This window comes from Theobroma umbraticum, unplaced genomic scaffold (assembly GCF_002168275.2).
Source record: "Theobroma umbraticum cultivar Fairchild unplaced genomic scaffold, ASM216827v3 scaffold_56.0, whole genome shotgun sequence".
Lineage (NCBI taxonomy): Eukaryota > Viridiplantae > Streptophyta > Magnoliopsida > Malvales > Malvaceae > Theobroma > Theobroma umbraticum.
The window spans coordinates 11,473,479-11,489,230 of NW_018397256.1; the positions used below are offsets into that span (position 1 = coordinate 11,473,479).

General features: G+C 36.8%; 4 protein-coding genes and 1 pseudogene across 6 annotated transcripts; 2 read left to right on the forward strand and 3 right to left on the reverse strand.

Moving 5' to 3' along the window:
• Nucleotides 1-1,095: 1,095 nt before the first annotated feature.
• LOC110410823 (UDP-sulfoquinovose synthase, chloroplastic) lies at nt 1,096-2,497 on the reverse strand. Its single transcript, XM_021420703.2, has 2 exons — nt 2,221-2,497; nt 1,096-1,795 (listed from the first exon to the last, which is right to left on the reverse strand). Exons 1-2 carry the CDS (start codon nt 2,338-2,340, stop codon nt 1,391-1,393), a joined length of 525 nt encoding a protein of 174 aa, XP_021276378.2. The 5' UTR covers nt 2,341-2,497; the 3' UTR covers nt 1,096-1,390.
• Nucleotides 2,498-2,602: 105 nt separating this feature from the next.
• On the reverse strand, nt 2,603-3,258 carry LOC149527555 (UDP-sulfoquinovose synthase, chloroplastic pseudogene; annotated as a pseudogene).
• A 1,103-nt stretch (nt 3,259-4,361) lies between these two features.
• On the reverse strand, nt 4,362-7,145 carry LOC110410824 (Translation initiation factor SUI1 family protein). Its single transcript, XM_021420704.2, has 7 exons — nt 6,850-7,145; nt 6,362-6,454; nt 6,038-6,102; nt 5,628-5,709; nt 5,452-5,519; nt 5,282-5,365; nt 4,362-4,871 (listed from the first exon to the last, which is right to left on the reverse strand). Exons 1-7 carry the CDS (start codon nt 7,013-7,015, stop codon nt 4,815-4,817), a joined length of 615 nt encoding a protein of 204 aa, XP_021276379.1. The 5' UTR covers nt 7,016-7,145; the 3' UTR covers nt 4,362-4,814.
• A 2,321-nt stretch (nt 7,146-9,466) lies between these two features.
• LOC110410586 (acyl-lipid (9-3)-desaturase-like) lies at nt 9,467-11,643 on the forward strand. The gene has a single exon (XM_021420355.2). The coding sequence runs from the start codon at nt 9,849-9,851 to the stop codon at nt 11,190-11,192; it is 1,344 nt and encodes a 447-aa protein (XP_021276030.1). The 5' UTR covers nt 9,467-9,848; the 3' UTR covers nt 11,193-11,643.
• A 1,656-nt stretch (nt 11,644-13,299) lies between these two features.
• Nucleotides 13,300-15,746, forward strand: LOC110411471 (LOB domain-containing protein 28-like). Of its 3 annotated transcripts, none has more exons than XM_021421652.2 (3): nt 13,367-13,834; nt 13,934-14,018; nt 15,114-15,746. In XM_021421652.2, exons 1-3 carry the CDS (start codon nt 13,513-13,515, stop codon nt 15,220-15,222), a joined length of 516 nt encoding a protein of 171 aa, XP_021277327.2. In that variant the 5' UTR covers nt 13,367-13,512; the 3' UTR covers nt 15,223-15,746. The 3 variants fall into 3 exon arrangements, with proteins under 3 accessions (XP_089638890.1, XP_021277327.2, XP_089638891.1); XM_089782765.1 differs by having other exon boundaries at nt 13,367-13,822; XM_089782764.1 differs by having other exon boundaries at nt 13,300-14,018.
• Nucleotides 15,747-15,752: the final 6 nt, after the last annotated feature.

Genomic DNA, 15,752 nt, shown 5'->3' on the forward strand with positions numbered 1-15,752 from the left:
TCATTTGCAGGAAAGTTTGAATATCGTGTAACTAAAGAAAGTTTGATGGACCGATTAGCCACTGATACTCATGCATCATGTCTTTTGATTGATCAAAATTGCAGGTTAGAAAACTCTAGTATTGACTGCTTTTCTAACGTTCATGATACAGCTGGATCAATTGAATTGTGAATGTCACTTGCCATAGACAACTACTCTAGATCTACTGTATTATGATCGCCCACCCTCTAGATCAGATTTAACTGTTTGCATTGTGAATAACTAATTTGCTCCTTCAGTAACAATGTGATTGTTGGTATAGATTTATCTCTCGCGTTTTAATCTTGATGCCGTTGTTTTCAGGGTGTTGACAATTCATGGAACCATGGATAAAATTGTACCAGCCAAAGATGCCCTGGAATTTGCCAGGTTTATTCGAAATCAAAAACTGCAGTTAATTGAAGGAGCTGATCATGAGTATACTTCACACCAAGATGAGTTAGCTACAGTTGTGCTTGATTTTATAAGGGCAGTTCGTGAAGACAAGAACATACCCCAACACTTACAATCATGCAAAAGAGGGCTTGATTTTATCAAGTCACGTATCTGAGAAATAGTGAATAACATACATGTTCCTGACAGAAGAAAATATATCCTGGAGATTTTTGCCCAGCTGATGTAAAAGCTACCGTCCCGCTTGAATTTTGAAGCTTGAGATTTTGCTGCATTCCCTATGGCCTTCTTCTTTGTGGGATCCAGGAAGTTAAGCTTATAGATTGTTTTGTAGATTAACTGATTTGTAGGTTATTGTAAAAGTTAACTCTGTTACTGCAATGGAAAAGCCATGAAGCTATAATTTTACATCATACAAAGTAAAATTACTTTGTTTCCAACTTCTATAGGGACGTTTTACTTTGTTCTAGAAGCCAAATACCTACCTGCAATATGATTATATATTACGTAAGAGTGGCGAACAATGAGCAGATAAAGTACATCCAACGTAGTATGGAATCACCTCCTAGAGTGAGATGACTTGGAATAACTGTAACGTTAAAATTGGGAAGAACAAAGCCCTCAGTTCATGTATTATCACAGGACAAGTGAAAAGCAACAGGATAACAATAACACTGGGGAACTTCAGTCATTATTATTGATATTTTCCACCTTATAAAGATATAAGCAACTGAATACAAAACAGGCTCACAGTGTTCCACACCAAAAGCCACGATCCAAGAACTCAAGTCATATTACTCTCTCACGTGCAACCAATTTAACCATCTTTAGATTCCAGGGCCACATTACAGACCACGCTTACCATGAAAAGTTGAAAGAACTGCAGCGCCATCTACAAAGGGCAAAAAGATACAACAAGGTAAACAAGAACTTTCTGACATCTCCATCTGTCGACCGCTTAATTAGCTGGCACAGTCTGTGGCTTCACCCCAATTTTTCTCCAAGAAACATTAGGCATAATCTGTTTTCTGTCAACACGATCCTTGTACTTAACAGTAAAGTTGAGCAATGAGTCAAGAAGAGAGTCTGAGAGGAGATGTGGTTTGAGTCCCAGCTCAATGAGTTTAGTATGCTTTGCATTGTAATAATGTTCCTCTGCCTCAACTCTTGGATTGGGCACAGGTATGGTTTGCACATCAAGTCCAAGCTTCTCTCCCGCTTTTGTTACAAGGGCAGCTAGTTCAATGACAGAAAACTGCTCAGTGAATTGATTGAAAACCCGAAATTCACCAGGTTGTGCTGGATTTGCAATGGCAAGTTCAACGCACTGAACTGTGTCTCTTATGTCAAGGTAACCCCTGGTCTGAATTTTATAAATAGATCACGAGAGAGAGAGTTAGACATGAATGCAGGAAAAATGCCATCCTCTAATTATAGCTTAGCATAACTGTACCAAGGAATTTTCTGCATTATAAAATATCCATGTCTAATATGTGTGTGGTGGCACATCCAGCATGTCAAAGGAATGGGCTCTGGGAGTGTGTGTCCAATGTATACCATGAAACACCTAGCATATCTGATAAATAGGGTGTGTGTCTGTGATGCATAAGATACAAAATTGACTAAGCACAAATTAGGTTGATGAAAACTGTTTACTCGAAGTGAACAGTCACTCCTCCCAAAAGCAGAATCAAAGCGTAAAGATATATCCTCAGGTATTTACGGAAAATAAAACACAAAATATAAAGTGCGGGGCATCAATAGTACGTTCGAATAGAGGAGTCTCACCTGGCCCCCTTTCCCATAAACTGTAAGGGGATGCCCAACAGCAGCCTGAACACAAAACCGATTCAATGCTGTTCCAAATACTCCATCATAATCAAACCGGTTATACAGGTCTTCATGCATTGAAGTCTCGTCTGTCCTTACCCCATAAACCACTCCTTGATTCAGATCAGTGGCTCTGAGGCCCCAAGCCTTGCAAGTGAAGGCTATGTTATTTGAATCATGAACCTTACTGAGATGATAAAAAGAGCTTGCTTGTTTGATAAGCAAGTTCACGGTCTTCCATTGTGAGTGATTGTTATATAACCCTCTTCAATATCTATGTTTGGAGTTCCGTACTCTCCCATTGTTCCAAGCTCACTAGATGGCACTGCTCTCTGATTCTTTATTGCAAGAGAACATTGAGTGTTCCAATTACATTATTTTTCTGAGTGAACACAGCCCTTGATCGATCAATCATTGAATAAGGGGCAGACCGTTGCTCTCCAAAGTGGACAACAGCATCAGGTTCAAATGAGTTGAAGGTTTCAGATAAGAACTCAAAGTCACAAATATCACCAATATAAAGGTCAATTGTTTTTCCAGTGACAGCCTTCCAACAACGGAGACGGTTATGGATAGAGGAAATGGGTGTCAAGGAGTCAAGACCAAGCTGGTGGTCAAAGAGCCGCCGGACAAGGCTGTCCACAATTGCAACATCATAACCTCTGTTGGACAGTGGAGGGCTGTAGCCCAGCCACAGTAGCCATCTCCACCAATAATCATGACCCGCTGAGGCTTTGAAGGTTCATTTGGGGACTGATTAGAACCAGACCCCGATTGAGCGGAAACTTCTTGGCTTACAGGTGCGGCAGTTGCACGAACCACAAAACTTCTTCCTGCCCTGTCTCCTTGGAAGACAAGCCTTTTGAAGGGGGATTTGGAAGTCTGAATGGTAAAAGAGGTAGGAAGTGCTGTTCGAACCTGATTCAGAGGTTGACCACAAGGTCTGTAGCTAGATGAGATCTTCACAGAGCATGTAGTTGACAGCAAATGTGCCATTTTACTGTTTGGTTCTGCCCAACAATATTCACATGCACCTGCAAAATACTAATATGGTCCAAATTAGTTTCGAAATCCAGGGAAATGTCCTCAGGCAAAAAGAAATTCTACTTCAATCCTTGTATTACTTCTGGTTTGCTCTACTAAAGCAAGTTTCAACGTTGTCGGGACAGAAGGAAACTCTTTCTTTTGTCCAATAAAATGGCAATTCAAAGAGCAATAACAGCCACCACTGCTATCAGCTCATACTAAAATCTGGGTCCAACTCTATTTTCAATTTGGGACAAAAATGAAAATCAAGTAACGAAGCTGCATAGCTGAACCATACAAGCAAGCCCACTCCCACAAAAGGCATTAATCTTAAACACCCAACGGTTTAAAGTTGTCTGCTTTCTCATTTAAGAATAAACCCACTGTTCCTAAGCATACCAATAAACATTTAAAAGGACCATTAACAATGGAAAAATGAAAATAAGAAAGGAAAAAAAGTAAAGAGCATTGCTGAACTGGATAGTTATTACCTCGAGAGAAGTAAAGCTTAGAATTATAACTTAGAAGAAGAGGCTTTTATAAAACCTGGGATGAGATGAGGAGAGGGGCCTCTGTTCCGGGTTTAAGGGACAAAAGAGAGGGGGTTTCGGTTCTCTACATTACGGGACGAATCAAAGGAGAAAGGGACGGATATTCGTTTTATCCACTACTACTAAGTTATAAAGTGACAGATTTTTGTTGGTGTGTATTTGGGTCCGAGACTAGTTAAACGAAGCCCCGTTAAATCACCCATGGCCTTGAGAACCCAATTTCTCTCCTCCTTTTACCCTTTGAGAGCTCTAAACCAACTTAGGGATTTATGCTTCCTTTTAGCCTCTAAAATTTAGACTCCATTCAGCTATTGGTTTAACTTTTTTTTTTCTATTTTAATTAACGTTGTACTTACATGCTCTAGATTTTAGGACATTCAGTTTGCTTGTCTTCCCTGTTTTCTAGTTCTCCAGGTGGAGAAGAAGCTTGGCCAAGTGAGGCATGATAGCCAAGCAGAGCATCCATTGTGATCATAGAGCCAGGAGTATTCCCACTGAGCTTTGCCACAAGCATTAAGTAGATTTGAAAATCAATCCGTACTGACCATAAATCTCGAATTTCATCAGATACATCGAAGCACTAGCAATGAAGCTCTGCTCAAAACAGGTCCATTACTTTCAAGTGCTAAGTTATTCTTCATCTATCTACTTTCTTTCTCCAACATCATTCACACAAAAAGGTATCTCTAGTGCTTGCCCATCAAAGAAAAACACTGCTTACATGTAGAAGATTATGCCGCAAGCCAAAAATATTATAATAGCAAGATGTTTTCAAGGACCAGTGAAGAGTAATGCTTCAGCAGTACACAATTTTATCTCTCAAATGGCAGAACTTCTTCTCAAAGGTATAGCAGGTTTGGTGAAAATTATCCAATCCAACTAAGGATGAATAGATGCTCTGTCCAGTCAAAGCGCAAACTGGCTCATCAATGTGCTGTAAATGCTCAGCCCCGAGTCCTGCTCCAAGCTCTAGCATCAAGCAGCTGGAACCTTTTTTCCATCCTCAATGAAGAAAATAGCAGTTTCAGGCACCTGAAAGGGCACAGCAAATACAGAAACTTCAATTCAGAGAGAGAGAGAGCAAATTTTCAGAACATGAAGACTTATGTCAAGCATAAAAAAATAGTCATACAGCATCCTAAGGGAATTTGGTAGTGTATTCCAAAGGATATGGCCATAATGAAATTTTACGAAGCTTTTGCATTAGTAATGAACAGCATAACCTCACTTTCAAGGCAATAAAGAATGATTTTTTTTGTAGTAGAGCTATATCTAAGTAGGAATTGCAGAGTTCCATGTTGAATAGTATTTCCATGTGCAAAGCAGAAAATAATTCTTTTCAACAGCAAAACAAAGAAAATAATCAATCATGCGTTAATATTTTCTCGTGTGCAGCATTTTCATATTGAAGGAAACACAAATAAGATGATGAGAGAAATTACAGCAGGCCAGGTCTCTGTAATAAATTCCACGATATCATAGGCTATATCCCCTTGAACATCAATTTGCTCCTTGTCCGTTGGCCCCTAAAGCAAATAATCATCAAAATATTTGCAAGAAAAATAACCAATATTGGAATGAAAACTACAGGTGCAGATGGCATTTTATACACCTTAACAACTGATGCTCCAGTGGCAAACTTCTTCCCAAGCTTTTTGGAAGCATCACTAAGCTTGACACCTGAAATAAATATCTACTCATCAGAAATTAACTTGTTTTAAAAAACTAATCAGGAGATGAAAAAATAAATGTGAGAATGCAAGAGAGGCATATCAGTAAGTGGCTCACCAAAAAGATCCAACCCTTTCACAATGGTGATACATTTGCGCCTGTTACGTACAACCTTCTCAATAACAACTTCTTGTTTCTCCTTTTATTAGACCAAAGACAAAAGCAGGGAAAATTAGGAAGACAAGATAGGTTACTCTCATATCCTAAAAATAACGGAGCATGTAGGCAAAGGTCCACAAGCAATGACTTTGAATAAGAATTACGGAAATATTTCACCATGATTTAGAACATGAATCTTCTGCAAATCAACATTATTCAATTAGACAAGAAAAATAAAGGAAAATGCGATTTACTCTATGCTAATTTAGAAAATGTCATCCTAGGATTGGGGATCAAAACCTTCAAAATACTATGAATGTTTTGCGCATATAATGCCAAGGGAACTTAAAAAAAAAGAAGAGCCTTACTTTCTTCTTTATTTTCCCACCAGGAAGACGTTTAACTTCTTCTTGCTTAGATGATGATGTATCCCCTTCAAAATAGAAATGTAATATAAATATATGAAAACAAACATTGGAGCAGTGAGAATGACAACGCTTCTTCTTGAAAGCAATAAATAAAGTTTGAAGACATTATTTGTGTTAGACGTTCAGAGGTTAATGAAAATGTTTCTTCTTGAAAGATGATGAATAAAATTGTGAAGAAATTATTTGTGTTTATGACAGAATATTCCCAATATAAAACCAAAGAATGCTGCCTAAATAAGTAGATGACTAAGAAGTCATACTAACCTGGTTGAGCTGAAGATGCTGCCCCATCAGCAGAGGACATCCCAACTGATTGGAGCTGTTCAGAAACCTTCTCCACCTCCTTTTCATTGGCCTCTGAACATCAAAAACAATTATAACTTACTACAGTGTCACATGCACAAGAAGAAGAAAAAATCCTTTCTTCTCCTACTCTTCCAGTTTTTACTTCCTACATACAATCAAAACTAAGAAAAGCAATAAAGATTGAGGAAAATATCCAATAGCAAAAGGCAAAGATTATTCTCTTCATTCATCAATCCATACAAGACAAACAACCTCCAGCCAAACCAAATTTAAAACCCAGAGCCAAAACAAAACAACAAAAGCCAGAAAAAAAAAAACAAAGCGTTGTCTTCTTTATTGTCAGTTTCATCAGCAAACAAAAAGAAGAAATGGAATAAAAAACATAAAATAAGGATGCAAATATTTACACTAAATAATAATTTTTTTAAAAAAGAAAGACGTAGAACCTTTACAGAGATCTGGGTAAAGCTCAGGGGCGTTGTTGATCAACCAAGGCTTACACTTTTCGAAATCAGGGCCGAATTCACAGTACTCTGCTGGAAGAGAACATATGGGACAGTATAGTACTTTCACCGGTTGAGGCTTCTCTGCCATTTCTTCAAGCTTTTCCATATAAAAATTTTTTTTTCCTGCTCTCCTTCGCTTTGGATTTATTGGTGTGACAATAAAAAACCCAACAGATTTCTGAAAGCAAAAATATGGTTTTTGTCTGGGTTACAGTGGGAAGCAATCATGCACAGAGAACCCGATTCTTTTCTTTTCGGTGCTTCCCTCTTTCTTGTGGGCGAACAGGCCTTTCTTTGTGGGCTTGACGGGCTCGGGAGTGAGGTGAATGTGGTTTGGGCCGGATCTCTCGATTATTGGACCAGTTGGGGCCAATTTTTGCAGTTTAATGGACAAATTAGGCAAGCCCAATTAATCTATCCAATTTAGGTTAACATAATAAAATAAGTCTCTAGTTCCCAAAAATAAAAAAATAAAATTAGTCTTTAAATTATATGCGTTTAGATAATAAAGTATTTACATTTTTGTCGAACTTAATAAAGTTTTTTTTTTGTTTTACTCAATTAAATTTTTATTTTATAATAAAAATACAACGTGTGATAATTATCATTTTTTATATACATAGAATTTAATATGATAGATTAACTACACACAAAAATAGTTGATGACATGGAATTTCTTGTGATATGATTTGTTACATTAATAATCATTAGGGAAAAAAGTTGATGACATGGCATTCCACCACAATAATAATTGTTGTTCTATCTAGTCAACGCATCATGTTAATTTCACATATACAAGAAATAAGTGTTTTTATTAAAACTAACATTTGCTATTTTCCTAATACTAGAGTAAGAATTTTATTGGATAAAATAAAAGAATGTTGATGTGGAAGGTACAAATAAATGACACAAAAAAACTTAATTGAGTAGGATTAAAATATAAGAATTGGAATATTCTCAATTTCATTATTCACCGTTGATAAACTTAATATGGAAAATTTTCCTTGTGGTGCAATTTAATTCAGATATACCTTAAGTTGAAAGTTGTATAATATATATATTCGAATATTTGATTTATTAATTAATATATAATTTAAAAAATAATAATAAAATTCAAACTTATCTTCTCCGAATATTATAAAAAAACTATATAACGTATTATGGAAGAGGCAGTTATAATATTGGGGTGCGATTATAGCAGATGATGCAGGTGGGCATATTCTACCATGTGGCTGAGTCCATTTCCACGTTGATTTTGATTTGCTTTCCCCCATTTTATCTACCGTTCCAAACTGTTTTCGCTTCACCAACCATTCAAACAAAACTCCCACGTCCCTTGTATAATTACGGTACGAGTGTGGGGGATATTCCTTTTTAGAAGGGTCAAGGAGGGAGAATCTGATGTACGGATATTCTTTTCCATAATTTGGTCATGAAAATTAAAATTGAAATATTATACCCAACAATATTAATTATCCATTAATTACCTTTGTATATATTTCTTTTATCATGTGAAATTTTTTCAAAATTAAATAATTCACATATTTATTATTGAAACAAATTATATGTATTGTTTTGGGTTTTCCCTTTTTCCGAAATAAGAGCCCAAACTGTGCCATTAATTCACTCGCCAAAACTGTTCTGTGAAACAGAAGAGACAATTTATTGAAAATTTAAAAATGGAGCCCGAATTGAATTTTAACGTCAAATCCAACCTGACAAAAGATAGAATAGTATTACAGATTCGTCATGCTGTCAGGTTTTGGCATTATTCGATATTTACATTTATACCGTGTGTTAAAACAAGGTAGCTATAGCTGGAAAGCTGTCCGTATATGACAGAAGTGGCACAATTATTGGGAAATTTCCTACTCTCCCCAGAGGAAACGATGGGAAATTTCCATGGTCTTTAAAGTTGCTTGGAGCTTTGAAAGCATTGCATGTGTTTTCTATTACACTATTGCCCTTGGCCATGGGTGCGTTACTTATACGCTTCCATTTCCCCCTGTAGTTTTTTCTACTTGCAACATCAAAGACCACAAGGCTCTCTCACTTCATTATCCTAATTTAACTTAGCCACTCTTGTCTTTGTATAATGCAATCATTTCAGTCATATAATCAACGATATAAGCATTACAAAAGTTGACTCTCGTAAGTAATTTCGAATGTTGTGATAAGATTTTGTAATCATAATTAAGTTATGGTAATTTCATAACGATAATATTTATTGTTAAATAATAAATTTGATAAATTTAATGGTTGAAATCTTATTTTGAGTTAATTTTTGCTTTATATAAAATTTAAAGGATTTATTTACCTACCATTTTAAAGTCGATGAGAAAGGAAAATCACGTGACTAATACTAACTAAGAAGGTGATTTGTTATAGAATTTGTTTTCAATTTATATCTTAACCAAAAATGTTCTTTCCTTTAAATCAAAATTCAAAATTATACATTGATTGAGCATAGAAAGTAAAAGGAGATTTTAAAAAGTTTGCCCTCAATTTCCCATTATGTTCTCAACTTCAGCCCTAGTTTTTGAGAAGTAGTCAATGTTCTTGCTCACCATCTAAGCACAAGATATTTCGTATTAAACTCTGCCGCTTATCAGCTTCTACCGTTTAAACTATGCTGTGGCGCTTCTTCATTTTTGCTTGGCTGTACAAACCCCACCCAACGTTCATTCTATAAATCGTGATATCACCTCCCTTCATTGCTCCATCACATTCACACCCCCAAAAGCAAAGCAAAAGCCAGGCATAAAGCTGAGAACTTTCATTCAGACATTGAAAGAAAACGCAACCCAAAATAGCCTCTTTTTCTTTTCTCATGCCATAATCATTCTACACTGAAAAAGTCTCTCCCTTTCACACCCGGGGAAGGAAGAGAAAAACACTCCAACTCAGATCCATTCTTTGGTTGCTCGTTTCTTGCCCCAATGGCAGAGTCAAGGAGGTACATTTCCCAAGCAGAGCTTGAAGAGCACAAAAAACCAGGAGATCTATGGATCTCTATACAGGGCAAGGTCTATGATGTCACTCAATGGAGTCAAGACCACCCTGGAGGGGCACTTCCATTGCAAAATCTGGCTGGCCAAGATGCTACTGATGCATTTGTAGCCTATCATCCAGGCTTAGCTTGGCAATATCTTGACAAGCTCTTTACTGGGTATTATCTCAAAGATTACTGTGTCTCAGAGGTATCCAAAGATTATAGAAAACTCCTTGGTGAGTTTTCAAAGATGGGTCTTTTTGAAAAGAAGGGACACGGGGCATGCATTTCACTTTGTTTCATAACATTGCTGTTTTTTATCAGTGTTTATGGTGTTTTATGCTGCAGCACCACTTGGGCGCATCTTTGTTCTGGTGGATTATTGGGATTCTTGTGGATACAGAGTGGGTGGATTGGACATGATTCTGGGCATTACCAGGTTATGTCCAACAGAAAATTCAATAGACTTGCTCAGATCCTTACTGGGAATTGCCTTGCAGGGATCAGTATTGGTTGGTGGAAATGGAATCACAATGCTCATCACATTGCTTGTAATAGTCTTGATTTCGATCCAGATCTTCAACACATACCATTTTTCGTGGTATCTTCGAAGTTTTTTCATTCACTCACATCTTATTTTTATGAAAGGAAGATGAATTTTGATTCTGTTACTAGGTTCTTGGTTAGTTACCAGCATTGGACATTTTATCCTGTAATGTGTTTTGCTAGGATTAATCTATTTGCACAATCTTTCGCATTGCTGTTATCTAAGCGGAAGGTACCAAATAGGGGTCAGGAGATTTTGGGGCTTCTTGTTTTCTGGACTTGGTATCCGCTACTTGTTTCTTGCTTGCCTAATTGGGGTGAGAGAGTGATGTTTGTGGTTGCTAGTTTCTCTGTGACTGGAATTCAACATATTCAGTTCTGTTTGAATCATTTCTCATCGAGTGTTTATGTTGGACCTCCTAGTGGGAACGATTGGTTTGAGAAGCAAACTGGTGGGACACTCGATATATTGTGCTCATCTTGGATGGACTGGTTTCATGGCGGTTTGCAGTTCCAGATTGAGCACCATTTGTTTCCAAGGTTGCCTCGGTGCCATCTCAGGAAAATTTCGCCATTCGTTAAGGATCTATGCAAGAAACACAGTTTACCATACAACAGTGCATCATTTTGGAAGGCTAATGCAATGACAATAGGGACTCTTCGATCAGCAGCCTTGCAGGCTAGGGATCTCACCAACCCAGTTCCAAAGAACTTAGTTTGGGAAGCGGTTAACACTCATGGGTGAGATGGAAAATGTGAAGCTCTCTAAGTTTTGCTGCTGGAGTTATTTAGGCCAACCATGAATTGTGTATAATAACTTCAGTTCGAATGATATCTGAGGGTGGTTATCCATGGTTTGTGTGTAAGAATAATCACCTTTGTCTTTTTCCTTGGAGGCTTCAACTATTTGTAATTGAGCTGCATGTTTATGGATCAGCTTATGTTTTTATCATTAGGTCTTTAAAAGTTGCATACTTATTCCTGTAGGCTGATACAATTTTCCTCTGTTCATGCTGAAAAGTGCAGCCAAGGTTAAGTTGGAACTTGGAACTTGAATGTAAAATATTGCATCTATTTTAGTGATTTATTTTGATAGGCTCTGGTCGATTCGTATGATTGTTTGAGAGTTTCTCAAAATCAATAGATGTAACATTTGATGTTTTTCAATGCCTAAGTCAATTTGGAATTTGAAGATGTGTCCTTTTCCAGTGGTCTTCTCTGTGGGATTTCCTGATACATTTCTCTCTTCATAATGCTCTTGGTTTTAGTTCTATCATGTATATTGTTTCGACAGGCAGATTGCAGATCCTCACTATTCACCAGATCCATTCAAATATGTAGTGCTGTTTGCTGCAAACAAATTCTCTTCTTTGGACAAGTTCTGATTTGCAATTTCCATCAATAAACATACAATTTGTTCTGGAAAATTGGACATTGCAAATCCTCTCTCCTAGTTGCCAACCAGGCTCCTCTACATGTAATGGCCCAAATTTTGGTGCCCACAAGAGAGGGATCTGAAGCCTGGGGAGGAGCTAGCCCATGTCTGAAACACACCTATGAGGTGATTGATTACTGGTGGAGAGGACCAAAGCCCCAGCCCTCCACTCCCCACAAACACTCACATCTGTGAGTGTGGGAGAGTGTTGGGACCAGTGAGTAGCCCAGTAGAATAAAAACAAAAGGGTTCTCAACAGAAGCCATTTACACAGTCCATAACATGCTTGGCTTGCATCTCGAAACAGCTGTAACCATAGGGTCATGAGGTGGCTACTGAGAACAATCCAAGTGCACCCACACACATACAAAAAATCCATGAACTGAAACAATATAAAGGATTTTATCATTTACTGAATCTCTTATATGTTATAATTCAGAACTGAAAAGAGAAACACATACAAAGGATTGAGCATGAAGATGAGGTAAACATCCTGCAAGATAATTGCTCATTGTACTAACTCTTTTCCAGATATTTTAACTTCTGTCATTCAAAAAAGAACAAAGAAAAATTTGGATTATTGCTGTAATGGGAGAAGCCCAGCCAAGTTTTAGCTAATTCCCTTCCATACTTGGAAAAAATATGGGCTAACATGATAGTGGACCTATTGGCCCATTAGTCCTTTACAATAATCAGAAAGCACTGAAAATTATGTATTGATGGGCTCAGTTAAATATAGTAATGGTCCCATTAACGGCCCAAAATAAAAAAACTAGTAAAAGGATCGAAATTTTTAAAGAATTATATATTTATTAAAAAAAAGAAAATAATAGATAAATTTAATAAAAGAAGATAAAAATTACGAATAAAGATATTTTAGCCAATTAGTTTTTATTATTCAAACTTTTAAATTCAATTTCCTGAAAAAAAGGTCACTATAATTTAGTTTATTCTTAAAATCTTATTACTCAAATTAAACGAAAAAATTGGGCAAAAATTCTAATTGTAATTTTATGAAAATTTATTTTTAAAAATTTTCAATTTTTAAATTTATTTGTTAACAAAATAGCATTACTTAGTTCGTTAACGTATTTTAAAATTGACAATTTGCCACAAAAGCAGGCCATTTATACTAAAAAAAATTAAGGAGAATGATAATTAAAAAAATGAGAAAAATTAATTATCCCAAAAATACAATTATTATCATAATAATTTAAAATCCAATTTAAGAGAAAATAAAACCCCCCATGACACGTAGAGTAGCACGTCCCTGATTTATCTCCGGCCGAACAAATCGGTTAAGCCCCTCCATTTTCTTCTTAGGTCTTTAATTCTCCTCTTTTCTCTCTGTTTTTCCTGCAAAGACGGCGAAATAATCTTAAGCACCCCAAAGAGATTTCCCCCGGCCTACAAAAACATGCAACGGCCCAGGGGGAACAACTGCTCCGCCGGTTCTCCAGCCTGTGCTGCATGTAAATACCAACGTAGGAAATGCACCCGTAACTGTCTTTTGGCTCCTTTTTTTCCTGCTCATCACCAAAAGGATTTCCTTAATGCCCACAAACTTTTCGGCGTTAGTAACATCGTCAAAATCATTAGAAACCTCGACCCTCCACAGCGACTCATTGCCATGAAATCAATTGTTTTTGAAGCAAACACCAGGGCTAACGACCCTGTTGGTGGTTGCTACGGGATTATTTCCGACCTGAAAATGCAGATTGATTGGGTCAAGGCTGAGCTTGACCTCGTGCTCCACCAGCTTGCCATTTGCAAAGCCCAGACTGCTGCTGCTGCTGCTGCTGCCAGTCAACAACAATCAGGGCAGCAGCAAATGGTTCAAGTTGGTGATCATGAGGCCAATGCTATTCAGTGTTTAGAGGGTTTGACGGTATATGATGCCATGCCGGCTCATTGTGAAGGAGAGTGTAACCTTGTTCAGGGTAATTATGATGGTTCGTCATCTTTATTGCAAGTTTATATTTTTTTTTGCAAGTTTATACTGTGTTTGATCTTAATTCTGTTAAAGTTGAATTCGACTCCCACTTTGTCAGATGTAGGTGAAGACATAAAACCGCTTCTTCCGGTGTTTGAAGTCGGATCGTTTCCTTTTGACTCCAAAGTATCGATTCAATGCAGGTTACATATTGCTGTTGCTATTCTCTGTTAGCAAATTTCATCGTCGTATTAGTTACTGATATGATTGTATAGAGTTCATTTTCATGACTTCAACTAACCAAGCAGTAATGTTTTTTAGTCATCAAAGCTGTTATTGTAGTATTATATATAATAAGCAAATATATATGTACCAGTATTTTTTTCATTTTCTCTGATTATGTATTATGTGATTTTTAAATTGGTCGAAATGAATTTTAAGTGGTAATAAGGAGTTAAAGGTATTAAATGAATGGATTAATCATTTTTTATAGCTTAAGTTATAAACATTAAGTTTGCAATAAGGATGCATTGGTGATTCATGTTTTTCAGTTATTCTTATTTATTGTCAGCATGTGCATTTCTCCTTCTCTTTCAAAACAATTTCTTGCCATTTGCTAATGGTAAACAGTGCAGCCTTACGGTCAAGACTATTGTGGTAAAAACAACTCCTTCCAGGTTTAGGCATATTCTCTAATAGACACTTGCCTAATGGTAATATTCTTAATCAAAGCCTAGAATACATGATGGCAATGCACTTGAAATTTCCTGTCAAGCTTGAATAAAATTAGAAACTGTGCAACCTGGATATCTTTGTGTATTATCAAAGAGTTCAGTGTAACATCTCGTGAAATATATACCACGTATATATGAAGCAGCAATGTACCCTTGAGTTTACAATGCAAGCTATTTTTTTTTTCTTCTTTTACTACTGCTCTTGTTTGGCACTTATTTGCAAAGAATGGTTAAGCCATGGTAGAAATTAAAGCTGGGAGATGTTAATTAAGTCTGCTCTTGCATGTAGAACAAAGTCGATGTGATTGATGCCTCTGTAATTTTGTAAACGGTGGGTGAAGATCGATCAGATGCAATAATAAGTTTAATTTGGTTTACAATGGATTGTAAAATGTATGAAGAGATAGAAGATCTTTTTCTCGACCAAGTTTGGCATAGTTGAGCATAGACAGCTTTTCCTAGGTTTTTTTAGTAAAAGGGTAGATGCATATTTAAGTAAATGAATCATTGTTCTCCATACTGCTGCTTCAATTAACAATCCAATAACATATGGTTTTTCTTCAGTGACAAACTTGTGTCAAAGGAAGAGGTTAGGTCAATCCAACATGAGCTGAAGCATGATCTCAAGTCTGCTGCTTCCCTGTTTACTCTCACAAATGGCAAGAATAGATGAGTTAGAAAAGTCCACAGCTAGCACTGTCTAAATCTCTTTGTAGTCCTTACTTAGCCTTCCTTTTTTTTCTTGGGTATCTTTCTCTGTGGTGTAAAAATGGTGACAGAGGAAATTGTGCAAAAGGGGCAAATATTGTTCAGAGTGTAGCCAAAGTTGTATTTCTTGTTTCATATTATCCATACGAGGAAAATATTATGTTTTTACACTGTGTCCCTAATGCAAAATAAACAGTGAGGTACAATTTCTGATTATTTTGGTTTTGCCCTTTTGGAAGGCCATGAATTACCTCAAGAGTGGGTTATAATTCGAGTGGGTGTTGAAATAAAGACTAGTTTTACTCTTTTGCAAGAAAGGACAAACTATGACAAGAAGAAAAAGAATTCCTAGCCGTCTGAGAGATTTTTGTGGACCACGAAATTGGGCCTAATGGTTTAGGTTGGATTCGGAAAAGAGTAAAGCTATGCCATATTTCTTTTCCTGATTGGAAACGGCAGCCACTGGACCCCAAAGCCAGCCCATAGGCACTGACT

Bases quoted from the DNA above. Each gene is read 5' to 3' on its own strand.
- LOC110410823 (XM_021420703.2), bottom strand. From the start codon at position 2,340: ATGCATGAAGACCTGTATAACCGGTTTGATTATGATGGAGTATTTGGA. The intron at 1,796-2,220 runs GTGAGACTCCTC...TATAAAATTCAG, and splicing joins TTTATGGGAAAGGGGGCCAG to ACCAGGGGTTACCTTGACAT.
- LOC110410586 (XM_021420355.2), top strand. From the start codon at position 9,849: ATGGCAGAGTCAAGGAGGTACATTTCCCAAGCAGAGCTTGAAGAGCAC.
- LOC110411471 (XM_089782764.1), top strand. From the start codon at position 13,300: ATGCAACGGCCCAGGGGGAACAACTGCTCCGCCGGTTCTCCAGCCTGT. The intron at 14,019-15,113 runs GTTACATATTGC...GTTTTTCTTCAG, and splicing joins AAAGTATCGATTCAATGCAG to TGACAAACTTGTGTCAAAGG.
- LOC110410824 (XM_021420704.2), bottom strand. From the start codon at position 7,015: ATGGAAAAGCTTGAAGAAATGGCAGAGAAGCCTCAACCGGTGAAAGTA. The intron at 6,455-6,849 runs GTTCTACGTCTT...TTTGATGTTCAG, and splicing joins TTACCCAGATCTCTGTAAAG to AGGCCAATGAAAAGGAGGTG. The intron at 5,366-5,451 runs GTGTATAAAATG...TATTTGCTTTAG, and splicing joins CTGGAGCATCAGTTGTTAAG to GGGCCAACGGACAAGGAGCA.